The following is a 27,001-nucleotide window of genomic DNA, read 5'->3' as shown; positions in this document are numbered from 1 at the left end:
AGCTGTCCATGGAGGCGCAGGTTAACTCTGTGTCCAGGGCAGCTGTCTACCAGCTCCACCTGGTACGCAGGCTAAGATCCTACCTACCCGCGAACTGTCTCGCCAGAGTGGTGCATGCTCTAGTTATCTCACGCTTGGACTACTGCAACGCGCTCTACGTGGGGCTACCTTTGAAGGTGACCCGGAAACTGCAATTAATCCAGAATGCGGCAGCTAGACTGGTGACTGGGAGTGGCCGCCGGGACCATATAACACCGGTTCTGAGAGACCTGCATTGGCTCCCAGTACGTTTCCGAGCACGATTCAAAGTGTTGGTGCTGACCTTTAAAGCCCTAAACGGCCTCGGTCCTGTATACCTGAAGGAGCGTCTCCACCCCCATCATTCAGCCCGGACACTGAGATCCAGCGCCGAGGGCCTTCTGGCGGTTCCCTCATTGCGAGAAGTGAGGCTACAGGGAACCAGACAGAGGGCCTTCTCGGTAGTGGCGCCCGCCCTGTGGAACGCCCTCCCATTAGATGTCAAAGAGATAAATAATTACCTGATATTCAGAAGACATCTTAAGGCAGCCTTGTTCAGGGAAGTTTTTAATATGTAACGCTGTACTGTTTTTAACACTGATTGGGAGCCGCCCAGAGTGGCTGGGGAAACTCAGCCAGATGGGCGGGGTATAAATAATAAATTATTATCATTATTATTATTATTGTCACCTCCTTCTGGCCAAACCGTAAAAGGCCCTGCACTACCTGGAAAAGCTCTGCTGGATGGCACAATGAGAATGTGATGGAAGCAGCAATGTATGCTTTCTTTCCTGTCTTCACTACATAGGCTCGATGATGAGCCCTCAGCAGTGTTTGACAGCATTCAAATGAATGATTCAAAGTCTTTGCAGGTGCCATTTACCCTGCACTACTTTCACAAGTCATATTTTGCAGGCCATTTCTTTCCTGAAGTCTATCTATCATCAGCAAAGTCAAACTATGGAGAGTCTCAACAGTAAAGAATGCTTGAGCTGGAAAGAGCCTATAAATATCTCAGGAATTAATGTTGACCAACATTTACCTGATTCGTATGTATATCAGTTGAGCCATTACTTCTAGACTTGTAGTTGTTTCTCAGATTCCCTAAAAACCACCATGGAAGACCAGCTACATCCCACTCTTCAAGCACCAAATCCAGTGTGGGTTGTTCTTTTGAAAGGTTATCTATAGGAAACAACCGAAGTTCAGATTAAAATGTAATTATTTTCAACTGACTGATAATCCTACGCATTGAGACACAGCTCACTCTCAAATTAATATCCTTCTGCCTGAAGTACTTTGGCAGGAGTAGCCAACATGGTTGTAGACACCAACTCCCATCAACCCCAGGGAGAATGAGCAATAGCTGATGTGAGTGATAATCCCCAACATCAGGAGGGCACCATATCAGCTAAACTTGCATGAAGAAATAAGGCAGACCAAAGCATGTAGATACTCTCAAAACATAGGAAACTGCTCTATACCAAGTCATACCATTCCATCAAGTTTAATGTTGTTCACAATGACTGGTAGCTGATATCCAGGGCTTCAGACCATGAGTCTTCCCCTGCAGACCCACCTGGATATGCCAAGGCTTGAACCTGGGACATTCTACATGCAAAACAGATATTCTACTACTGAGCCACCCACCTTCCCCATGGAATAACTAAATGACTCCCCAGCAAAACTCTCTGCCATTCCTTAAAGATTATACAGATTGTAGGACCTTCAAGTTCACTTTTGCTCACATGCAGTATCAATTTTGATAAGGGGCTGTTGTTTCTGTAACCGTTTCCCCCTTAAATTCAACTAAAATCAAAGGACTCACAGACAAGATGATCAGAGCAGGATGTTTTTAAACCATGTGACTCCAGCTACAAAAGCTGTGGCTGCTGTACAGATTCTCGAGCTGGAGTATTGTTTAGGACAGAGGTTTTCAAGCTTTTTGAGTCCATAGCTCCCTTGACCAACTACATTCTTTCTGCAGCACTCCTGTGGACCTCAGGAGCCCAGTTATGTCACCCCTTGCCTGCAAAGCTGGCAGCCTCTTATCCTTTTTCCAATACCCTCCCTTGTGGAGTGTTCCCTCAGCATCCTCTCCCTTCTCCTTGGGAGTCCTCTGGGCAGCTGCTGCTCTGGTCTTTGAGCTGTCCCCCCTGCCCCAAAGAGAGGTGCCTCCTTACACTGCTCCACATGGGCCTGGGACTTGTCTGTCTGTTCCCAACATCAAGAGCCGGTGGACTGGCTGACTGGGTTCCCTCGCCCGCTTGCTTACTCTGAGGTCATCTCAGCTCCTCGCAACCAGCACCCCAGGACCAGCCCCAGAGGCACCATTTGCCTGCGGAGCTTGTAGCCAGAGCTACTGCTGTGCAAGCCTTTGGGAGGCAGAGACACAAGAGGACATCAGAAAAGCGAGGGAAGGAAAGAGGGACAGAGGCCAGTGTTGCCCGCACGGCACCCCACTGGTTGAAAACCACTGGTTTAGGAGGTTTCTTTGGGAGGTTTTGTTGGTGTTATATTTTTGTATCTTTTTTGTTAGATCTTATTATGACTTATGTGGAATTGTTCAATTTTGTCACATACCTTTTGATCTGTTTATTGTGTATGACTCCTTAATACTTATGTAAATCTTTTCATGTTGTAAGTCACCTTGGACATGGTTTTAACTATGGAAAGGCAGCATTCAAATAAAATGATGATTAAGCTCCTGCCATCCAAAGAAACTTTTAAATAAAAAGGCACATTGCCTACAGTGAGATGCCATCCCTATCTACCACTAGTCAATACTACTGACAGGGCACACTTTTCTACAAAATGCACAGAAGGACTCTAGTGAGGATAAAGAACCCACCTGTTACAACAGAGATGAACAGAGAACTGTGACTTACTCTTAGTGCTTGTTGACCAATGTGTGAAGTCTGAACCTGTGCATATGATCACATATAACGGAAGCAATACTGAGAATAGAGCCCAGATCCGAATATAATAAAGAACAGCAAAATCTTGGCCAAATTAGAACAAAGGAACTCATCTTGTGGCAGTCATGGCTTTCATCAGCTTCAAAGACTTGTACTCACCTTCATCCTCCTTGAACGTATTCGAGACAGACAAGGCAGGTGTGTCAACTTCATTCTCTTTTCGCCCATAAGTGCAATTTCTGTCTGTGCTACTCTGCTTAAAGGAAGAAGGAGAGAGAAAATCATTAGCCCAACAGGTCTTAAAAGAGACACAGGGATGTAACACTTCCTTTCTGAGTCACCAGTTGCAGAGCAACACCGAGGAGTTAAGAGTGTCAAGGTTTGAGCATACAAAGCAAAATTAACAAAGCATATTAACCAATCAAGAATCTGGTAATATCAAGCAGCATTTCTACGTTATAAACCAGCAAAATAAATAAATAAAGCTTCTATCTACTAGTGACATCTAACTCCTTACCTCCATCACAAATCATATAACTCTTTCTCAAGCTGGCCTAAATGTATCCAACAATAGTACCAGAAAAAAGACCTGCCTGGTATTAGAAGCGTTTAAAGAAGGACACTACTAAGTAACTCTAAATCACCCTCTGTTCAAAAAATCCCATCCAGGAATACTGACAACAACACAAGCCGGTGTGACTGAGGACAGGAAGTGTTACACCCCAGTAAACATGTTCAGAGAATGGAACTCTGTTAGGTAGAGAACAGAGAATGGTCACTCTGTCCCTGGTCTGTGGACTCCCCAAAACTTCTGAGGAAGGCAGAAGCCCACCTGTCAAGAAATTCAAAAGTTCTAGCAGTCCACCGTGCACAGGTACAGAGAAGGGGCAACTCTGTACGACAAAAGAAACCACCCATCAGGGTTTACCTTCAGTTGTTCTTGACTTGGATTATTCATGCTTTGATCCTTTGCGAGAGCAAGTCTCTGTGCAGCATCTAGACAGCAGGTAAAGAAAGAAAAAACCTTCCCTGGTAATAACCATTCTCACAACACAGAGGGGTCCCTTGACAAGCAACCAACAAATAGGTTTGGCAGCTGTAGGGTTAGAAGTGTTAAAGATGAGGGCATATAGTCCTACCCATCAAAAACCCTGCTCAAATTCCTATGCTATTCACACTTGAGAAATGGAATATGCACCTTCAAGCTCCTGACCCTTTAGCTGCTCATGTTCTGGCCTCCTACATGACACTTTGTACCACATCTTCCTAGCACTTTCAAGTGACAAACTGCTGTAAGCACCTCGACATTAGAACAGCAAGTTTAATGGGAAATAGAAAAGGGGTTCTAGATCCCAGGCTCCAATTCTGTTTTCAAGCAACACAGAAGTTGCATGAAAACACCTTGCTCAAGATACATAAACCAGCTTATTAACCAACACATAGAAATGTACCAATGCCCATCCATTCATTACTTCTGCTAATGCTCAGCAAGGGAGACAGTTTAGTCCTTTCACTGCTACAAAGGAAGATCTGCTCCAGCAAGGCCTCCATCCTTGTGAGCATAGTAGATAAAAATCATTTTTTAAAAAATTAATGAATAAATCAGATTTTTTATTTAAGTTGGATTTTTTAAAATAAAATGCTTTTGGAGGAAAAAGCTTTCCAAAGATAATCTTCTATTTAAGTTACATTATAGTCCAAATGCTACTATGCATCAGGAAATAAGGGTTTGTTTTTAATTATGTAGCATGAGGCTTTATATGCAATGTTTAACTTTTCTGGTAAATGAATTCCATTAATTCATTTCACAATGTCATGCTCTTCCAGAGGTTTCTGTAAGATTATTTGGGGCAGTTTTTCTAACGAGAAGGTATTATCACAGATGCTTGTTTTTGCAGTTCTCAAAAGTGTGAATTTGTGTCTGCAGAGATAACATGCCTTTTCTTCACAGGAAAAATGTTATAAAATAAGCATACAGAGTTGAGGAAAAAACCTTAATCCCATTGTTCCTTTGCAAACTTATATACACAGAATCAACCCCTTACCTCTTAAATGCTAAGTTCCAAGAGGTTCAATGAACAGATTGTTTGGAGTGGAATAGATCTGCACAAGTAGCTAAGTGTGAAGCAGTAAAAATGAAAGTGCAACCTTGTGAGCAGAATACTCAAGTCTTGGGATCTTTGCGTAATAATTGTGCAAGTCAGTTGCATGTCTGTGCAACTCAGACTTGAGGCAAGTGCTGAAGGCACTTCAGGGCTGGCAACCTCTTCTCAATCCCACTGGGTTCCAACAACTGCACGAACACTTAACTGTACAGAATAGGCACCTGAATATAGAAGCAAATCCAGGGGTGTGTGTGGAAATAGTAACTGGGACCTGTAATTCCTTGGCGAGACCTTGAAGTGCTTGCCAGTCAACTTATAAGAGTTCACTGGTTCCAAGCCCTTCTTCCCAGGACTCGCCTGACATTGTCCAAACAATAAAGTCTCTACTTGGAACGTCAGTCCTGCAGCAGGAATCCCTGAAGTTCTCTGCTCCAGTCCTTGGTTCCCTTTTTCCAGCTTTCCACCAGCCTGTTTCTCCTCAGTCTGTTCTTTCTGCAAGCCTGTTCCAGCCTAGGCCTACCAACTGTCTCTCTCCTCCCCTCTAGAAAAAGGAAGGCCAGCCTATCCAAAGCCAGGGTTGCTGGGAGATATAGCCCCTATAAACAGTAAACTTATTAAACCTTACAATAATTTTATAACTATCTATGTATTTCTAATAGTATAACCAAATCAGTAATTTTTGATATAACTGTAAAAACTACTCTGAACATTTATTATTCCAAAAATGAAACCTTCACCTGGTTGTAAATATTAAGATTATACCAGCAAAAATGAGTCTTTCTGTTAAAAAATGATTTAAATCAAATCTGACTAGTGATTTAAATCATGATTTAAATCAAATCCACCCTGCTTGTGAGCATTTACAGCAGTTTTCCAAAAATGGTCCAATAAACCAGAAACATATAGGTTAGCAACAAATGAGGCTAAATGAAAAACTGCTCTCTAGCCAGAGAATGATGATTCAGGGCCACTTCACAGGAATTCCATCTTTCAATACTGATATTTGCACTGACTTGAAATGTGCAAATCCACTCAAATCAATTAGCTGTAATTAGCCAATAACAAAATTGGAGGGATAAAACTACTCATGCACTGAAATTATAATGTGTATTTATTTGTGGCCGAAGTTGGAGTCAGAATGCCCAAAGTGCACGGATTGTTCAAGCCTTTAAATGCTTGTTAATTTGTTAATAGTTTTCTTAATTTTTCAGGCCATCTCTTCTCTTTTGATTTTATTTGGTAGCGTCAATAAATTTCTGAAAGTTCACTTTTTCTATATTTTCCCCAATACACAGAGTTCTTCTAAGCCACCCATTCAATTCTACAAACATCTCAAATGCAAGTGAACAAGATGCCCACTGAACTCAGGATGGCTTCAGAAGTCTGAGTGGTCTGCATATAATCCTGACTTTATTAAACTATGGTTTATTAAACCACGGTTTAGCATTATGTGTGAACTGTGCCCAGCAGCTTAACTGGCTTGATTACTGCCAAGAAACCATACTTGGTTGTTGGCTTACGGTCTTTGGATTTTTTTAAACTATAGCTTAGTGATATACATGAACCCAGCACCCTTCCTTAACCATGATTTGGCCTCCCAGCCCAAGACACTCACCAAACTATAAAGGTGCAAGACAAGAGAACCTAGAAAACAAATCAAATTTTAGAGAAACAAACTATAGCTTAGCATTATCTGCAAACCAGGCCAAGCTATACTTTCTACTGTAGTAGAAGCCCACTTGTTTGCTCCTCAAAGGATTCTGTGGATCACTCAAGAATGTGCAAATGACTTCCAATAGTGCGCAAATAAAGAACTATGCCACAATTAATCTTCATTAAAATTCCAAGAGAACCTCACCAAAACACACCTTATGAATAAAAACCAAGCTGGATGTAAAATGTTATGAATGCAAACAAAAATGTGTATGTTATATAAACAGTGGGGAAGCCTTATCAGCCTCAGGACTGTGAGAAGTGGGGAAACGAAGTTTAATTTTCTCATTCTACCAAGGTTCTGAAGCTACTATTTTCATTTCAAATGAAACTCCCATTTTCACCTGACTGGCAAATATGGCCAACTGGCACCACAAAAGTGATGAAGAAAAGTTCTAAAGCCTTAAATCACTGGGTGTTGGAAATAGCTATTATCATGCACAATACAAGGGCCAGCTCTGCAAAGTCAGTTTTGTTTTTGGATCTTGCACCAGCACAACTCAAGGTGCATTCAGGCAATACTCAAATTCAACCTGAGGATATCCCCATGGTTGTCACCTAGGTGTGAATTACTATGACAAGAATGAACCGTCGATAATTGTTTATCACAGGATTTGCTCGGGCTGAATTTAAATGACTAATGAATAACTGGTGCACAACTATCAAGAGTGGAGAGGATCACTACAAAAAATGGTTTTCCTTCACATTTTATTTGTGTTTCCCATGATTTCTATGCTTGCCATTTCATACGAGGTGAATACAGTCACTACTTGCAGGATATAGTTTGCCAACTAACTGGAACAAATATTGTTAAGTAGCTACAGTGGTACCTTGGGTTCTTGAATTTAATGCATCCCGGGAGTCCATTCAACTCCCGAAATGGTTCGAAAACCAAGGCACAACTTCTAATTGGCTGCAGGAGCTTCCTGCACTCAACCAGAAGCCGCATCAGACCTTTGGCTTCTCAAAAACTTTCGCAAACTGGAACACTCACTTCCAGGTTTGCAGCATTTGGGAGCCGATTTGTTCTGGAACAAAGCCATTCAACTACCAAGGTACGACTGTATTGTGTTCTATCATGTTGTTATTCCTTGCTTGTAAGCCACTTTTGGATTCATTTGAATGAAACGCAGCATAGAAATAAAATAAATCAAATCATTTTCCCCCAGATGGCAGAAAGTGAGCAAATTGAGGACCTTGCCAAAAACGAGGGGGCATGGGAAGAGTTCCACAAGTAAATTTTTGTTAAGTTGCCAGACAAATAAAGATGAAAATTTATATTTGATACCCCACGTGTTCTGTTCAAAATATAAGAACTGGAAATAAACCATTGGAAGAATATGCATCAGGTATAGGGAAACCTGTGGTCCTCATTGTTAGTGGACCACAACTTCCATTTCACCAATCAATCGTCATGCTAAATGGAGAAGATTGAACAAGAATCCAGTAATAACTGGAGGGCCACAGGCTCATTTTTAAATCTCAATGATAGATAACCATTGGGATTCTGCTCCCTGCCGACAAATGAAGCTAGTTCATCCATTTAGCAGAATCCAGAGAAAGATAAATGAACTTTAGCCAGAGGAATGGATGGTATTTAAATACCATAAATAAAGGGTTAACCACAATGATTTCACTTGGACTGAAGGTTCTCTCAACTGTATTCACAGGGTTGTGTTTGACTATTACTCAGAACAGACCCACTGAAATCAATTTAAGTTCATTGAGGGGGGAAAAAAATCAGACAACCACCAACTGTATTTAACAATCTCATCATCCTAAGTCTTGAAACTATTGCCCAAAATGTGTCGGGGGTGTGAGATGGCTGTAGTGTCTCAAGACTTTCATCAGCAGACTTTACATGCTTTTACTTACCAAAATTAAATTTTATAAAGCAATGCATAAACTTGGCTAATATTAAAAGAAACCTACCTGTAACAGTAACTGTAACAGAAGTCACATTCCGTTTCAGCATCTCATAAACTGGTCTGTGGAAAAGTATTTATTTTTAAAGTTAAGTTCATTCATAGGATAGAGTGTGGTATTATCACACTTATCAAACCTTCTCACCCTTCCACTCAATCTTTAAAGAAAGTAGAAACAGCCAATACAGCCTGCAAATTTTCATAAGCCTAACTCATACAGTTGCCACCCTATCTAGAGTGCAAGCACAATTAAGTATCTCAAAGATTTTTAGGTTAACAATGTATTTTTTTCCTTTAAAAGGAATCTAGCTGTGGTGGGTTGACAAGCAATTTCTAAAAGGGATTATCAGGAGAGTAGATTTTACTTGTCTTTAATTACTTATTGAGAAGTATGGCCTTTCTTAGGACTCCAAGTTTGTTATGACTGTGAGATGACATCTTGCCACATGAAATCTTGTATTTTAAAGCAGGATTTTTGTGATCACACTTCAGCATGTCTGTCCAAATGTGACCCCTGGTATCTACCCTATCAGACTCCTCACCCTCAGTTTAACAGCATCACAAATATAAAATGGAGAAAAGCCTTTACAGCTCTGCGGCTCATCTAGGTGCTCTGCCATAGTTTAAGGACACTATCACCAGCTACCCTATGAAGAGAGCATTTGCCCATGTGGAGGTAATGTGCCTGAAGACTTACCTCACTACACACAGGTTTGCCCCAGCTAGGAGGATGTAAGAGCAGCTTTCTTCAAAGTTTTAAATACCCCAGTTGAGTGATCAATTGGGCATTTGGTTAACTTTTTATTAGGGGACATGTGCCCCCATACCTCTGAGAAAGTGCCCCATTTTGCCTTTAGAATGGCCATTTTACGGAGAAAAGTTTGTGGGGGTGATAAGTTAAGTTCCTCAGGCAGCAAACTCTTATCTGAGAGAACATCTGGTTCTAATATTTATTTTAGTGGTATAGTGTATTTTGTTCTGCTTTTATTCTGTTTTACGAATTTTATCTTTTGTAATGGCCTCGGGTAGACAAAATAAACAACAAAAAATGCAGTATTGTTGGGAGGCTTGGTTAAGCCTGCATGCAAGGCTAGCATTTTGTCCCATTCCAAGCCTCAAGGTCTGACCTACATATGCAACATAGCCAGGTGGTGTTAAGTGGCAACACGGAGAAGATCACTAGGCAGAAGTCATTTTTTGAATGACCACCTCTCCCCATTCTAAAAACTCCCTGCAAATAAAAATCAGCACGTAAGTTACAGAGCAAGGCTACAACTTTTCTCCCTGGCATGCTGGTTTTCTATTTGCTGTGAGGTTTTGTTTTAATATGGAGAAGAATTCGAAAGCAGCACTGCTGTATGTGACCAAAAGCAGCATAAGTCTATTTAATGAAGTGTCTTATGGCACCTTAAATACCAACACATTTATTGTGCCTTAAGCTTTCAGATACTAAAGTCTACTTCATCATATCCATGGCATAACCCTCATCCGCAGCTACATATACAAATGTGATAAGGGTGGGGAAATGAGGTATATTTGTATGGCCAAATACAGTAGATTTCAATTAGATGCTTGCACCCCTAAAATACATTATGCTCAAAGGGGAAGGAGGGATCACTTGTAGATTAGAAAGTTGTGTTACACACAGGAAACTTATTCTATGTATGTTTTAAAGATTTCCTACCTTGGGTCATTCACAGAGAAGCTTTCACAACCTAGAAGATCCCCCAGCTGGTCTCCTCCACAATACACCATGTGCTGCTGTTTTTTGTCATATAGCTGCTTCTTTGAGATATACTCCCCAAGGTAATGTACAAGCTAGGCAAACAAAAAACAAAAAACTTAAGACATGCAGCAATAATTAAACCAGTTAGGATTGTTCTCTATTACAACTGTTTCAGCATTTGTTGAACATTTTCCTCTGTAAATAACATCACACAACGATAGTGGTCCTAGTCAGTAAAAACACTGTTGTAATTTTATATGGCTTCCACCCATCTTATTTTATGAATTAAAGCTCTCTTATTTTATGAATTAAATCTTATCACATCCTTTGAACCAACGTAGATACTGAGGGTTGGATTCAACTAACACAGGGAGCTAGCAGAATGGAGGACAAGAGCTTCCACAAGTGCAACAGGGCTCTCCCATCCTCTCCTGCCCCAATTCCACTCTAGAGGGTCAGGAGAATCCCCAGAATACTGGTGGGGAGGAGAGGGGGAATCACTCCATCTGGCAAGCAGGAATGCTTGTGCTGATGGGGCAATTGAGACAACAGACTTTTAATTCCTCCAATTTCAGTCCTTTATCTTTCAGCTACCCACGTGGCGTAAGAGGGTCATATATACATCAAGTGCTCCCCAACCTGCAGGTCGTGGCACACAAGTGGGTTGAGAAGCCTGTGCAAGTGGGTCATAGGGTTGATAAGTAAAATCAGAATAATTACCACCTTGAACTGGGCCTGGAATCATAATGGCAACCAACGTAACTGTTTTAAAATAGGGGTTCACAGAATCGGAGTCATATGAACCCTAAACAGAACTCCACAATCCAGCTAAAATGGAACTCCCACATCCAAACTGCTTTCCATCGCAAGAAAAAAATGTGCAAATTTTTAAAACATGAACATTTCTCTCTCTCCTTAGAAAGCAGTTTGCATTCAAAGCGCTGGAGAAAGCACTTCAGGGATAACTCTGCAAACCACTTAAGGCATCAGCAACTGTGGGGGGGAAATAGGAAACACAGAATAAACAGACATGGGTAGTTTTTTATAGTCCATATTCATTCCCTAATTAGAACCCCACTGGCTGGAGTTTGGATATATGGGGATCTCAAAGATGACACAACTGTAGATCTGAACATTGATATCTGTGGACCTTAAACTGTCTGGAAATATAACCAATCTAGAGCAGGACTGAGAAACCACTGATCCTTCTAGCACTGCTGGACTACAACGCCCATCATCCCTAACCACTGGCCATGCTGACTGGGGCTGGTGAGAATCAGAGTCCAACAACATCTTGAGGCTCAAAGGTTCACCATCCCTGGTCTACAGCTTAACAGTGGTAAACAGAAAGTGGCATTAGCTATAATGCAGGAGATGGTAATATGTAAATAATACATATGCTCAATGTTTATTTTATTGTATTAGGTAGATTTTTAAAAGCTGGGAATTCTGTATTAAGCAGATATAAAGTAGTTGTCATTATAACCATCAGAGAAGTTTTTATATATATTCACGGTGTAATAAAAGTTTGTTACAAATACCCTAACCTCCTTCTGAGCAGCTTAGGGCTACTTTCCCATGGGTGTCCCAAACACTGCTCAGATACACTGCATCCCTTCAGAGCATTCAAGCACAGTGGCAGATCTAGCATCTAGGTCAAGTATTCCCAATCAGCTTATTTATTTATTTATTTATTTATTTATAATAATAATAATAATAATAATAATAATAATAATATACCCCACTCAACTAGCTGGGTTGCCCCTGCCAATCTGGGTGGCTTTCAACACATATAAAAACATAATGAAATATCAAACATTAAAAACTTCCCAATCCTGGGCTGCCTTCAGAAATAAGGCCAATAGACACAGTGCCCCACTCCTTGTGTGAGAGTTGCAAGTTTAAAATTAAGGCAGCGACCCTGCAATCAGATAATTCTTGAACTGCAAACCAGATCCAACTGAAGTGGTGCAGCCACATACTAGTATATAACACACAAGTGGAGCCTATCCCTCATGTAATACATTAAGCATAAAAGCCTAGTCACCCCTCTGTGTCTCCAGCAAAAGGGAGGGGGGAGTCTCACCTAGAGAAGATAAATGCAAAATGAACAACTACTAGCAGCTTCCACCCACTGCTGGGGGACAAGCCCTTACTGCGCTAAATGTAGTCTGGTGTGGCAAATTAACATTTTAACACTAAAACCCCTTCCATTCAAAGTATTCAATTTGTTTTTTGCAAAAATATTAGAAGCTAAATAAGTTATTTAAATGCATAAGTATTTAAAATAAGTCACGGAGCACTACAGGAATATCTGACACATTCCTAATGAAAAGCCACTGCATTTAATTCCTAGCTGACAGGATACCCCTGTAAATCACAGCTAGTGTCATTTTTCTAATCTTGTACACACTTTGCATTTTCATCTTAAAATAAATGATTTCACAGGGTGTCTTGGGTTTAGCTGACAAGACATTTCCAATGAAATGAGAGAAAATAAAAAAGTATAATTCAAAAACTTTCAAGCTTCAATTGGCAACAAGAAACATTTCTAACAGTCTCGCAGGATTACTAATGCAGTTTCCCTCCCACTCTTAATACTGACCGATAGCCCTAAATCATTTTATAATAGCTATTCAACAATAAAAAAGCTGCTGCTCTTTTAGCATCTGCAACAGGCAGCTCAAAAAACCTTTTGATGAATAAAACACACACCCATGGCAATAAGGATGTGCCTATTTCACATGAAAGGTTCAGAAGTGCTGAGACCAAAATCTGCCCCTCCATATTTCAGCCTCCATGCTCAAACTAGGGGATGCGTTATTAAGAATAGTTATGGATAGTCTTTAGGGACACCCCCCTCCCCCCAAAAACCACTTTCACCAACACTGCTCACTCAGGTTATTGGGAAGAAGCAGAAACATTTCATTCTAGCAACTAAATTATCCGGAATAAACTTGCAAAATTACACACAGCAGCATATCAATCACCACAAGGAAATCAAAAGGTAGCAAACTCGAAGTGTTAAGAGGACAGATGAAACAGCATCTGAAAGTGGCAAATGTTTGTGTCAAATAAACACTGACTACCAAAAAGAAGTAAATATTAGGGAGCATAAGACAGCAGATATAATTCAAAGACCATATGCACAGTCCTCATTTTGTGGAAGTTACCATTACACTTTCCTGTTTCAACAGCCTAAATATGGGAAGTGAGAGGGGTTTTCCAATAGGGGTGAGCCAAAATGTGTTCGCAACTTCATTTGTTTGGGCTATGAAGTCAAAGGGGGGCATTTCAGCAATATTAGGTGTGGTTGAAGAGTGGCATAGAAATACATAAAATAAGGCAACCATCAAAACTGTTTCCAATACAGAAGAGTGTACATATCAACTCACCTCCTTTAGTGTGAAAGTTTCACCTTGAGCACCTGCAGCTCGCAGAATCTTCAGGAGTGGCGGTTTTGGTCGTAGCTAAGATATGTGATAAAGAGAGTTTTCTATAAGCCATGTTCCATAACTTGTGTGAGGTGACAGATTAAATGCTGCCCATAACTATCCCAGAACAGTAAACTAAATACTTCATGCAAACCTGAAACACACAGCTGCAATGTCCCATCCCCACCAATGCACCTTTGAAACAAATAATTTTAAGGAGATGAAGTCACTACAAACAATGCATAACCTCAATGTAAATCATACATTTCACTTTACCAGAGAGAGAAATAGAGATTTAAAGAGAACGAGCATGAGAGGTAACAGCAACATACAAATCCCAAGTATCATAACACACATATTGCTTCCCCACCCTCTCTCACTGCAGCAGTCATAATACCCAATTAGGGCCACAATTATATCAACTCCAAGTGAAACATTATATGAGAGCTTTCATAAGGCTGAAACAATGAAATGCCTGAAGCAAGAAGGCCCATTGGTCTGTATTAAACACCTCATTACCCTCTATATTCCCAATGCTAAAATGAGAGACAAAGGTGAAGTGTTGATATGTTCAGGCTAAGCGGGCAGAACAAGGGAGTTAGCAACCTAGAGTCATTCTAGACCAGTTTCAAAATTACACTGGTCGTACTGACTCCCATTTCCCCACATGTCTGTGGAGTTATGCAGTTCTGCGTCACCAACAGCTTTTAATCACACAGTTTCCAAACAGTACCAAGGCAGCAAATGCACTGCAAATTCCAAAATGTTACCCATCTTTAGCTCAGAATTTTGTTGGAAACTGTTTCCCAGCACTCTCACTACAAATTGAAAAGACCAACCATTTAGGGACTCCTGTGTTTTCCGAAATCAAGCCCAAGGGAAGCATCAAAACTGCATGCCTGCTTTTGAAACCGTTTGCGGGCAGCAGGACACAAATTAAGCTCACTTAAAGTTCAGTGCTACAGTAATCAAACACAAGGCTCATACACAACCAAATAATTAAATGAGAGAATAGTTCCAGATTCCAACTTAAGGGGCCTCTGTCATATGGGTTGATTTCTTCATTTTAAGACACCCTGCCCTCTGCATTTCATTCTAACTCCAAAGAGGAACACCTGAACCACCTCAATGTATTTCACTTGGGACCCTAAGAACTCCAGCATAGCCAAATTGGATATAAAGATTAGATTATTCTCAGCTCCCTAGAATACTAAATTTGACAGCTAATATATGGCCATTAACTCAAATGTCTTTATTTAGTCAATATTTTCTCCCAGCAGTGAGAATAAACAAACATGCTTAATCATATTACCTGGGAACTATGATAGATAGTACCACTTCTAAATTAATATACTAGGGAACTAAATCCCAATGGAAAAGCCAGTTGTCATTAATGGCAAATAAAATTAGAAGCTGAACTCCTTCCTGCTTGATTAGCACCCACTGTTAACTGCACTTGTCTTTCCCGCTTCCATCTATATTGCTGCGTGTTACACCCCCTTTTCCAGCCACTTCTGGGTCGCCGTGATGCATGTGTGGTTGCGCATCAATTGGACATGTGTAAATCGGTCGTTGCCTGTATTTATACATATATACAACCTGAGCCTACGATGGAGGGGTTCACAGCATTAACAGCCAAAAATGGTATTGCTTTCTTACATGCCTGCAGTTTTGGATTCAAGCCAAATGAAACATGGCTCTCTCTCTCTCTGCCTTTCCAGTCTGACCTTCTGGTTCAAATAATACAAATCTGACCTTTTGTCTTTCTAACAGACAGCTGAGGGAGGGTAGCCCACCCATTTGCCCTCTGACTGGAGCCACACCCTTTGTTCCACTTAGGACCCATATTTAGCAGGCCTTTAGCAGGCTGGCCTGGCTATTCCAGCAACAGAATCCATGCTGGATCCAGGAATTAAAATGGGGCCCAGGCTTCAGTCAAACCCCTCCTCCCAAAAAACTCATAATAATAGGTTACCTGTTTGACTTGTTGAGGTGATGTTCTGCAGGCACTCTCTGGTGATAGATATTGTGTAGAGGTGGAAGATGACATTTTGGCAGTGAAGTAGCTGTCTGTCTTCAATACAAGCCTAAATCCAAAATAAGATTTACCAATTAGTCTGAAAGAAAGCACACACAAAACTATGCCAGAACAGACGCTATTCAGAAGCCTTAGAAAACCATTTGGCACAAAATTAAATAATAGGATCCTAGGAGTACTTACATGTCTAACATTAAGCCCACTCTATTACTATTTTTTAAGTTTGGTTACAACTTTAAAAAATCCAACACCTACTAGTCTAACATAAATTAGGCAATTATGAAGGAAATGCCTGCAACTTCTCATTTATTGCACCTTAACTAGATATTTTTCCTCTTCTTCTAGAGACTAGTGTCTGAAACAACTTCTTCGAAGTGCAGCCCCAAGCAATCTTTACTCTTCTGACCCTTTGAGCCCTAATATAACCAAGTCCCCTCTGGCATGTTGAGGCAAATCCCTAAAACAGTGACTGTTAGGATGAGTCACTTGAACACTAACAGCTGAGTCATTAAACTAGTACCCAATCATGGTTAACTTGGTCAGCAAGCAGGGCTGGGGCAAGCAACTGAATGTACTAGTGCTTAAAGCTAATGATATAACTACAGTTTATCCTATAAACTGAAAAGTTCCACAAGTGTTTATGAAAAATACAGTATGCTATATGCAGAGCTTTCAAATCAGCAAGCTTTATTTTCACTCAGTTCCAGCAAAGAAAGCATGAGATAGCAAAAATCCCTAAATCAGAATCCAGAATTATTTATTGTGGCACCATTTACAATAAACAGCTAGTTAAAATGGCAGTATCAGAGCTCTCTCCTATGGTATTTATTCTGAAGTAAATCATACTGAAGCATGTATGGACATGAGCTTTATTACAAATGTTGGGTTTGGTATGGATATTGCAACTTGTGGAGAGACTGATATAGAGGCTAAATGAGATGGCTACTAAATGATAAGCATGAGATCTCAGTAGATCTATGGATTGTGTATTATCAGATTTAAACAAATCAGACTGAAAAGTCGAACTGATTAAAAACCTATGCAACCTATGTATAGACACAAACTTAGTATGTATACATTAATTAATTAAATAGAAAAAGGATTACATCCAAATTCCAATATTTCAGAATGAAATTAAGGGAAGACGTTTTACATGCACTGAATTGACAGCCTTGTTCTCTAATGTGGCAGTTTTCAAAATAACTATAAAACATGTACAGACCTGCATGTCCTAGTGGTGGGGATTAAAATAACAGGCTAGGAGTAGTTACAGATAGGTATGGTCTTTAAGGTGCTACTGGAAGGATTTTTTTTTGTTTAGGCTAGGAGTAATGGAAGTTCATGTCATGTTTCTTAACCTCTGACAGAATAAGTAAATCCCTCCAGCTGGATTTTCCATAGTAAAGAATACTAATAGTAGGCTAAACCAGGTTTGGATCTTTGGATAACCTTGTAAATGATGGCTGGCAAAAAGTATGGCATCTATGCATAACTATGACTTTCTCTTAGAGCTCACAACAGCACTTGAAGTTTAAGAATTCAGAAAATAGTTTTAAAACAGCTAAAAAATATATTTAGCTTAACAGAACATGATGGCCACAATTTATTTAAAACCATAAAACACTAGACACATGGACGTACTTCCCAATAAAATAGATGTTCATAAATGTTCCAAGCAAATGCATACTAATATGTAAACCACATGTCTGAAACCCACAGAAAACCATTTTCTCTCTCCCAAAATGACCTCAAATATTTCTCTGCAAGGTCAAAGGAAATGGGGGAAATCTCCCAAGTGTCTCTGTGCTCACAAATCCTGCCTTAAGGGTACATTTAATGTGTGAATAGGGTGAGCATTTGTCCTGGATTCAGGAATTAAGTAGTTATAATAACAGAAGAGTGGCCAAAACCCAGATAATGCAATCAGGTAAATGGCAGACAGGAGATAAACAACACACTCAGGATTCTGTTTTAGACCGCCCCCTGTGATGTATGTATGATGTATTGGGGGAGGTGGTCCTGGGCTACACCCCTTCTGTGATGTATGTATGATGTTTCTGGGGGTGGTCTGGAGTTTGAGGGTGGGCAATTTCAAAGTCTATACAGTGGACGCTCGGGTTGCGAATGTGATCCATGTGGGAGGTACGTTCGCAACCCGCAGCACCACGTCTGCACGGGTTGTGATTTGGCACTTCTGCGCATGCGCAACGTGCGAGCATCGAAACCCAGAAATAACCTGTTCTGGTACTTCCGGGTTTGGCGCAGTGAGCAACCTGAAAACACACAACCCGAAGCGTCTGTAACCTGAGGTATGACTGTATAAGGGTGGACGCACCTTCGTTTTGAGTCCCTCCCCCCACCTCCTGTGTGGGGGGGAGCACACTGTTGCAAGAGCTTTAATAAAGATCAGGCTGACTAGCTGCTTTGCTTCTCAATATTCTCTGGTTAGTCTCTGTTAGTTTCTCCTACCGATAGAGAACCTACAAAAGGACTCTACATGGGCTCTTGGGTACCCCATAAGGGAAAAGAAGCAGTTTTTTCCTTATAACAGGTAGAATTTCCAGTACATACTAGTTGAATGACTCCGCTGTTCCAAGTGACTCATCTGAACACATTCACTGTTTCAGGACTTGCCTGAGCATGTCCTAGGGGACTTGGTTTTCTTTGGGTTCAAAGGGTCAGAAGAGTAAAGATTACTTGGGACTTCACTTTGAAGAAGCTATTTCAGAGGAAAGATAAATACCCCATTAAGGTCTAATAAATGAGTTGCAGGCTTTTCATTCATAATAGCTTTATTTATACTTGACTGGTAAGTGTACCTGTAGGTTTTTTAAGTTGTCACCAACTGAAAAAAGAGTAATAAGGTGATCTTAGTTTTGGTCATGTAAGTATCCCCTAGGATCTTATCACTTATTTTTGTGCCCAATGGTTGTAAATTGCCATGAGATTAGCAGCTATAACAATATTTGGGAGAGGGGGCAAAAACACTTTGTTGCAAGCTGGTACTATCAAGTATTGCAGGGGGTTAGGGTTGGACGAGATGACCCTTGGGATATCTTCTAATTCTACTATTCTGATTCTACAAGCATTCATTTATGCCCTTTAAGATGACACAGAAAAATGTGTAGAAATACCATCCCACATGCTATAACAGTCATCCAGAATTCTGAGATCACAGAAAATGATCAGTCCCCCGTGAACTGTTTGGGGACTTAAAATAAACAAGTGATGCAGTGAGAATGCGCCTGTTCAGGATACTACTTTCTATTTGCCTTCCATCCATCCCCAACAGTCAGTTAGTATTCTGTTGCAATGGAGGATGCCAAGAACTCACTGGGCTATTGAGTTTTCCAAACCTTAGGGTCCTTGTTTTCCTAAATATGTTTTTTTTTTAAAATTTCTGGGAACCTTGGGCATTCCCTCAAGCCTGGTAATATCTCCAGCTTGTGTATGAAAGGTGCCGTTTCGGTTATATAAAGACAGGCACTCCTAGAATTGAGATTGCCGCGCGATGATGAGCATACATTGCTGTCTACTTATTGTTCACTTTCCAATGCATTACTAATCTCTTAAAAATCACTTCCTTGTTGCTAAGCTTTACTTAAAATGGCTAGGCAGGACAACTAAGCAGCAAATGCCGGCTGTCATTCGGCAACTTTCATTTCAGCGTCTTACGTAAAAATGACGGGCGCACTGAATGATGTAAGGACCTGCGCACTCCCTTATTTTTAAACTTTCCCTCTAAAATATTTAACACGTTCTCCAACCATTTTTCCACGATGTCAGAGCCAGCTCCGGATTAGTTATAAACAGACTCAAAAAAGTAATTTCAAAAGTTGCTGGGGAGGGGAGCAAAGAAAGATACTTTAGACAACGCCCTTAGTGATGGGGTGCTTACACAAAGCACAAGTGCATGGAAGACAGATGAAAGATACCCTTCCTTTAAATAAATAAATAAATAAATAAAAAGCAATGTGCCTGAACTTGGCGAGTTTAAATATGAGAAATGTCAAAACAAGAGCTAAGCATGTGTGCAAATGCCAGTCCTTTAAAAAAAATATACTTGCTTTAATTTTGCTTTTCGGACAAGTTAATGCTGTAATGATGATGACCCTCCCCTGTGTTCTCCCCTCCTTACACGAAAGAAAAAGGCAGTCAAAAGTCCCATAATGCCCAAGTGCTATTGATCCAGCAGGGACCTCCCCTCTCCAAAGCCTAGCAAGCGGTGCCTTCTCCCACAGCCTGGAACTGGAGACTATGGAAGACAATCTTACTCAGCTAGGAATGATGGCCAAAGAAGAAGACTCTTCTACGCCAAGGAAAACAGAGCGTCTCATAAATGCTTGGTGTCCAGAGCAGCTTCTTCACGGCCCCCCTCGCAACACGCCACTTCCAACCTCCCAAAACTAACATTTGCGCCCGCAATGACTCCAGGAGCCACAGTTGCCAACTGAGCAGGGAAGAAGATGGAGAGGAGCAGCCTGCCTGCCCTTGCTTCCCCCCACCCACCCACACCCCCGCTAGCAACCGTTCCCTATATTAGCGTGTAAAAACACGCAACCGTGGGCGCAAGTCGACGGACAGCGCTTTTTTTACCACAAGGGCTTTTCTGCACATCCCAGGTCAAGGGGGCTCTCGAAGCGGACGGTCCCAAAAGTCGGCAACCCCCGTCCCCTCCCCGCGGCTTTCCCCCTCCTGCGCTTCCCCGCCTCAGCCCCGCCACCGACCCGCCTTTTCCCTAAAAGTTCCTTTCGCTGAGGGGGAACTTGGAGCCCCCCCCCCGAGCTGTTCGGCATCCGGCCACCGTTCGCCCTCCTACGGAGAAGCCGCGAAGCTCTCGGGTCCCTCACCGCCTACTCCGGGACTCACCCTAAGGCCGCTCCACGACGCCCAGCAACTCCCGGCTAATTACGGGGGACGGGGCGGGGCGGGGAGGACGGGGCGCTTAACAACCCCGGCGGCTCGTCGCCTCCATCTTAGCGAGGGCGGGAAGGCAGCAGGCCTCGGTTTCCGCCCAGCCTCTCAACATGGATACCCGCGCACTTCCGCCCAGGCCGCAGGGATAGGCCAGCGCCCACGTGCCTATGGCGGGACCAGCGACACGCGGGAACAGCTTACAGAGAGTCTCCCGCCAAGTCACGCACCACACCATAGAGGTTAAAGGGAAACAAAGGCTAGAGCGGAATAGCGGGCGGGTAGAGTGGAAGCCACAGAGATAAGGAGGAGAGAGATGCTCACCTGCAAGAGGAGCTTGCTTCGTCGCACGAGGCGGGCTGCCCACGCGCGGGGTGTAATTGCTGCAGGTGATTGGCAGCAGCTGCCTCTCGTTCACACGCGGCCGAAACAGGTGTCCCCTGATTGGGGTGTTTCCCCCGCGCCCAATTCGGATCTTACTCCCAAGTGGGAAAATTGGGTTCAGTCTCTGAATCTTTAAAAGCGCGATATTGGCTGTATGTAAACCAGTGGAGCACGAGGCTTCCCCACGGAAATATGCTCCGCGTTTAGTCTGGGAGGAGGCGATTTCAGTTAGACTGGCTTCTTCTGCACGGGAGATTTTGGACTGGGAATCCGGTGTAGTCCCAACCCCACCTGACTTTGTTTAAAAAATTCACCCGGGAAAAGCTGGCTGGGAAGTCCAACCAGCTTCCAGAGTTCCCGGGAGGCTCCTCTGTCGGTTAGGAAGAAGCGGGAGATGCTAACTGAGTAATTCTGAGCAAGGCGGCTGCTAAGCCAGGTATTTATTAGAAATACTGCTGCAACAGGGTCCCCACTCTCAACTCGCAGGAAGGAGAGAGAACCTGAACAAAAAAAAGGTTCCATTTATACCCGTTGATTTGGGTGGTCTATAGGTGTGCATCTAGAAAATGTCAGGCCAGTGTCACTGAAGGGGAGGCACCACATGTAAGGTTTTTACAGGTCATGAGTTTATCAGTACGTACATCCCAGGTGTTCCTTTGCAAAAAGATAACAGGAACAATAGTCTTGCATTGTTCTACCATTGTTTCCCTTTACAGTGAAGAGATTTGCATGAGATAGCCAACTAGTTCGTGAATTTGCATGTGATCTGACAGATCACCACTTCTTGTAACCTTCCCTCCCCACCTTTTCCCACACTGTGACATGAGTGAAATAAACTTTGTGTGTAAACTTTATCATTGTTGCATTATTATTTTTCAGGTTATTTCAAAAAGGAATTGAATGTTTCCCTTTTGAATTGGAATATTGCTGGTTTTGCATAGCTGAACTTGTTTCCTAGACACGGTGGCGCTGTTGAATTCCTTTAACAGTTACAGTGTAGATAAGCAACACCTAGCTTTGGGGGTTCATTTGAACGGGGAGCGTTTATGTACATGGGCCCTCTATAATTGTGGGAGATGAAGTTAACAGTTTGCAATGTTAACAGCGGATTACATTGCAGGGTAAATTATCTAAATTAAATAAATTATCTAAGTAAATTATCTTTTAGCATCACCCCCTAACCTGCAGTTAGGGCCGGCTAGAGTGGGGTGTCAGGAGGCTCACTTCATCTGCAGCCTCAATCTCAAAGAGAGCCTCAAAATTAGGCACTTGTTAATTTTTATTTTTATTTGAAAAGTTTTGTAACTTTGAATTGGTGTAAGTAAAAAAACCTGCTCCTTTTCCCTTATGGGGTACCCAAGAGCCCATATAGAGTGCTTTTGTTGTTGTTGTTGTTGTTGTTGTTTAGTCGTGTTCGACTCTTCGTGACCCCATGGACCAGAGCACGCCAGGCACTCCTGTCTTCCACTGCCTCCCGCAGTTTGGTCAGACTCATGTTTGTAGCTTCGAGAACACTGTCCCACCATCTCGTCCTCTGTCGTCCCCTTCTCCTTGTGCCCTCCATCTTTCCCAGCATCAGGGTCTTTTCCAGGGAGTCTTCTCTTCTCCGAGTGCTTTTGTAGGTTCTCTATTAGTAGGAGAAAATAACAGAGACCAACCAGAGAATATTGAGAAGCAAAGCAGCTAGTAAACCTGATCTTTATTAACTGTTACAACACGGTGCTCCCCCGCATGCAGGAGAGAGGAGGAGAACCCTGAGCCATGTGTGCAAGCTCTTACATAGAAAATTTTAAATTTCCCACCCTGGAGTCCAAGAACACCCCCAGAAACATCATACATACATCACAGAAGGGGTGTAACCCAAGACCAACCCCCAGATACAACGGTTATGGGCCCAGGGATTGAGGCCACAGACCCAGTGCCAGCAGAGGAAGGACTGGGGGCTGCTTTTGTCCCGGTTGGGGTCTCCTAAACTGGCAGTGTGAAGCAAGCCTCTTCAGAGACGAAGAGAGAAAAGCTGCGAGGAGACAGACAGTGAGTAAAGCCTGTGCGTAAAAGCGAAAGTAGGCAGGCCGGACTGTTTGTGCAGCTGCCAAAGCAGCTCACACAGAGAAGCTTTGATTTATGACTGCTTCTGAGTGTTCCTGACTCCATTTAATCTCTGGGACAGAGAATGAACAGGAACAAATCTCAAGTCCTTGAGTTACATAGAGGGAATGCCTGATGCGTCAGGTCTTTGCTGAGAAAGAAGCCTTGATTTATGTGCTACAGAAGGGAGGACATACCCTGATGCTTATGAAACTGGATTCGTGCAGCAGCAAGCTTTGCCAGGACAATAGCTGTATGTGGAACATCAGCTATGGGGGAGGGAGCAGTTTCCCCCGATGCCGCGTTGAAGTAGCAGACATGAACTTTGAGAAGACAGAATTATTCTCATGCATTCCCTGTGAGTTTGGGAATGTGGGGGAGCAGTGATTTTGTTCCCGAAGCTACAAAAGCAGTTTGATGCTGTGTCTGATGCCAACAGCCAGAGTGTGAGTGTGTATATATATAAAGTGGTGCATCCCAGATCTAGCTAAGACCCAGACCCAAGCTGCTATGATAAGAATTTTAAGCACTTAGATATATAATAAATGTTCATAAATGTACTGAGCAAACATGTACATAAATATATAAATCACATGTCTGGAGCAGCACAGAAATACAGTCCTGAAACCATTTTGACTCCCAAACTGACCAAATGTTTCTCTGCAAAGAGGGAGAAGGTGAGGGAACCTTCCCATTGTCTCAGAAATTAAGTGATTACCATCTCAAAGGAATGTCCAGACTACCATGAAAGGCAATCAGATAAGGCATTATCAGATAATCTGGCAGACAGGAGATAAACAAAGCACTCAGATTTCTGTTGTAAACCGCCTTTTCTGTGATGTAGGTATGATGTATCTGGGTGTGGTCTTGAGCTCCAGGGTGGGGAATTTCAAAATGTCTATATAAGGGGAGGCACACCTTTGTTCTGGGTCCTCCTCCTCTCTCCTGCGTGTGATGCGAGCACCCTGTTGCAACAGCGTTAATAAAGATCAGGCTTACTATCTGCTTTGCTTCTCAATATTCTCTGGTTGGCCTCTGTTATTTTCTCCTACCGATGGAGAACCTACAAAGGACTTGTGTAACCCATAAGGGAACAAGACCAGATTTTGTTTACAACACTGCAAAGGTGCATCAAGGGGGTAATATATGTCGCTGGCTTTTGAAATGGGCTCTAGCCCACAGCAGCTCATTAATGGCATAACAAAATGTGTTCATGTTGTATGAGATGCCACAAGGCTGCCCCTATCGCATTGCAAGCTTGCCACCAACAAACAATGAGGCAGATCGATGCAGTGAGCAAAATAACCTTCGGGGCCCCAAGCCGCTGGTTACTGCAAATGACTCAGGCGAAAGGAAGGTCTCTAACCCTGCCCAGTTTAAATAAAAAAATTCCTTCCAGTAGCACCTTAAAGACCAACTAAGTTAGTTCTTGGTATGAGCTTTCGTGTGCATGCACACTTTTTCAGATACACTGAAACAGAAGTTGCCAGATCCTTCTATATAGTGAGAAGGTGGGGAGGGGTATTACTCAGAAGGGTGGTGGGAATGGGTGATAGGCAGATAGCTGTGGCGAGCCTGTTGACGACTCTTAACGACTGCAATAGGTCTTACAGGAAAAAGCAAGGGGTGAGAAGGTGAAAAATGGCTTTGTCATGTATAATGAGATAAGAATCCAATGGAATCCAATTCCACTGAATCCAATTCCACTGGAAGGAATTTTTTTGTTTTGACTATGGCAGACCAACACGGCTACCTATCTGTAACCTGCCCAGTTTGACAGAGCGGGACTGGGGAGCAAGGGGGATGCGTTCTTTTCACTGCTGCCGCGCACATGGCGGCTTCCCTCCAGATCCGGAAGTGGCGGCTCGCGTGGAACACTGGTCTTCTGCGCGTCTCTTTGCCAAATGGGGAACCTTTTTGTCTTTATGGGCTCCAAAGGAAGGGAAGGGGAAGCTTCGCCCGCTAGGAAAGCAAAACTAGGGGAGCTGCTGCTGCAGCAGTTCTTGCATGCATGCTGCAAACCGAGGTCCCTGGGCTGTGCCTGCGCAAATACTGACATATTTATTTGTTTTGCTCCCTGCCAAGCAGTGTGCATAGAATAACCCTGAGCCGCCGTGCAAATTAATATACCGTGTGCAGCTGCTTGTGGGTGTTTTTGTCAATGCAAAACTGACACGTTGTTTCCCGAAACGGGGGTTGGCAGGCGGAAATGGGGGCAGGATTTATTTTACGGGGGAAATAACCAACCTCCCGTTGCTCTGATTGGTTATCGCAGGGCAATGGGGGTAATTAGCACATTGCGCGCTCTCCATGAGCTTCGCTTTCTCTAGCGCCGCAGTGGAGAAGCTCAGCACGGAGCCCGGATAGCTCAGTCGGTAGAGCATCAGACTTTTAATCTGAGGGTCCAGGGTTCAAGTCCCTGTTCGGGCGGATTCCGCTTTTTTATTTTAAAAAAAGCTTCATTAAATTTTCTGTTTACTACTTTCTGCAGTCCGATTTCCCTTGAATAGTCTTTTTCGGTGCGTTATGCTAGAGACTAGCCGATGGCGAGAAGCTACTCTTCTAACGTGCATTAAAAAGAAAACCCCGAGACATATTGCAAAGGAACCCTGTAACTTAATTTTTGCTATTAAAACCACCGCTTTGCAGTTCCATAGAATCTTTATTTGCCATTTTCTATTAAAAATCGTACTCGCCCGAACAGGGACTTGAACCCTGGACCCTCAGATTAAAAGTCTGATGCTCTACCGACTGAGCTATCCGGGCGCTCTACAAACTTTTGTTTCCACACTGTAGATGGTCTTTCTCGTTCATCCTGGCAACCTGTCTCTTTGTGGCTTGATTACTGTATGTGCATCCTTTCTTCGTGTGTATAAAAGTGCAGATTACTTGCTCGCCCCTTTTGTTAATTTCTTGCTGCAGTGATATTTCCTTCCTGCCTCGTTTTTTTTTTAATCTCTGATTCTGCATGAGTAATGAAGGAAAGAGTAAAAAGCATTGGAATAACCAGTCTTCAATTTATATACTTTAAAAAAAGCGAGCGTGCGGGGGCGAACCTTTTTGCAGATAACAAGATACTAGCAAAGTGTTCCCCCAACTTCAGTCCCCCCATGCGACTGTTTAAACAAGCAAAGCACGTATCAAATCTCTGATATTCTTTAACACTGCAATCCTATGCCTGACTACTTAGAAGTAAATCCCATGAGTTCAGTACTACTTACTCCCAGCAGATAAGGGTGTATATTGCAGCCTAGGGCCTCCCCTGAACAATAAAATGAATGCAACGTGGCACTTCAATGTTTCCAAAAGTCCAGCAGGCAACTGAAATATCTCGGATCAGAAGACATAGGGACTGAGCTCTAAGCTTTTATTTTCCAACGCCTGTCCTTGTTTTCAAAAGCTCTGTACATATTGTTAATCAGATCTTCTGAGTGCCAACCCCCTTATGCACCACAGTCAAAGCTGCACCTTCCAGGCACAAGACAGAGATATCATAGAATAAGAAGGGAGCCTGAGGATAATCCAGCCCAACAATGCAATGCATTGCATTTCTGCAATGCAAGAATCCTAACTAGATCATCCACCCACCCTCTATTTATGGTGTTAACTAGTCCCTGATGGCAGGCTTGTCCACACAGTTTAATATGTGTTTCTTCTCCTATTCAATTTGCTTGGTCCGCATGACATTGCCCTCAAACAACAACCATCTCTATGCTTTCTCCCTGTAAATCCGGGTTT

The 27,001-nt window shown here is 42.4% G+C and overlaps 1 protein-coding gene and 2 non-coding genes across 8 annotated transcripts in view; 1 reads left to right on the top strand and 2 right to left on the bottom strand.

Moving 5' to 3' along the window:
• The window catches only part of MDM4 (MDM4 regulator of p53), a 30,794-nt gene extending 9,657 nt beyond the window's left edge, over nt 1-21,137 (bottom strand). Inside the window, exons 1-8 of one of the 6 annotated variants that reach the window (XM_028734260.2) lie at nt 21,116-21,137; nt 15,815-15,926; nt 13,801-13,875; nt 10,364-10,497; nt 8,687-8,742; nt 3,865-3,932; nt 3,096-3,192; nt 1,061-1,203 (exon numbers count right to left, since the gene is read on the bottom strand). In XM_028734260.2, coding sequence (XP_028590093.2) covers nt 1,061-1,203; nt 3,096-3,192; nt 3,865-3,932; nt 8,687-8,742; nt 10,364-10,497; nt 13,801-13,875; nt 15,815-15,889 — 648 coding nt within the window. In that variant the 5' untranslated portion in view covers nt 15,890-15,926; nt 21,116-21,137. Of the gene's footprint in view, nt 1-1,060; nt 1,204-3,095; nt 3,193-3,864; nt 3,933-8,686; nt 8,743-10,363; nt 10,498-13,800; nt 13,876-15,814; nt 15,927-19,944; nt 19,970-20,746; nt 20,915-21,115 lie in introns of those variants that run through there. The other 5 variants (XM_028734257.2, XM_028734261.2, XM_028734259.2 and 2 more) reach the window with 5 other exon arrangements.
• A 4,483-nt stretch (nt 21,138-25,620) lies between these two features.
• On the top strand, nt 25,621-25,693 carry TRNAK-UUU (transfer RNA lysine (anticodon UUU)). Its single transcript has one exon. It is a non-coding gene; the product is annotated as a tRNA-Lys (tRNA).
• Nucleotides 25,694-25,956: 263 nt separating this feature from the next.
• Nucleotides 25,957-26,029, bottom strand: TRNAK-UUU (transfer RNA lysine (anticodon UUU)). The gene has a single exon. It is a non-coding gene; the product is annotated as a tRNA-Lys (tRNA).
• Between the last annotated feature and the right edge of the window lie 972 nt (nt 26,030-27,001).

The sequence above is a fragment of the Podarcis muralis genome, chromosome 5 (genome assembly GCF_964188315.1).
Source record: "Podarcis muralis chromosome 5, rPodMur119.hap1.1, whole genome shotgun sequence".
NCBI lineage: Eukaryota > Metazoa > Chordata > Lepidosauria > Squamata > Lacertidae > Podarcis > Podarcis muralis.
The sequence above is the reverse complement of the archived record's forward strand: the minus strand, read 5'-3'. Positions and strand labels throughout refer to the sequence as shown.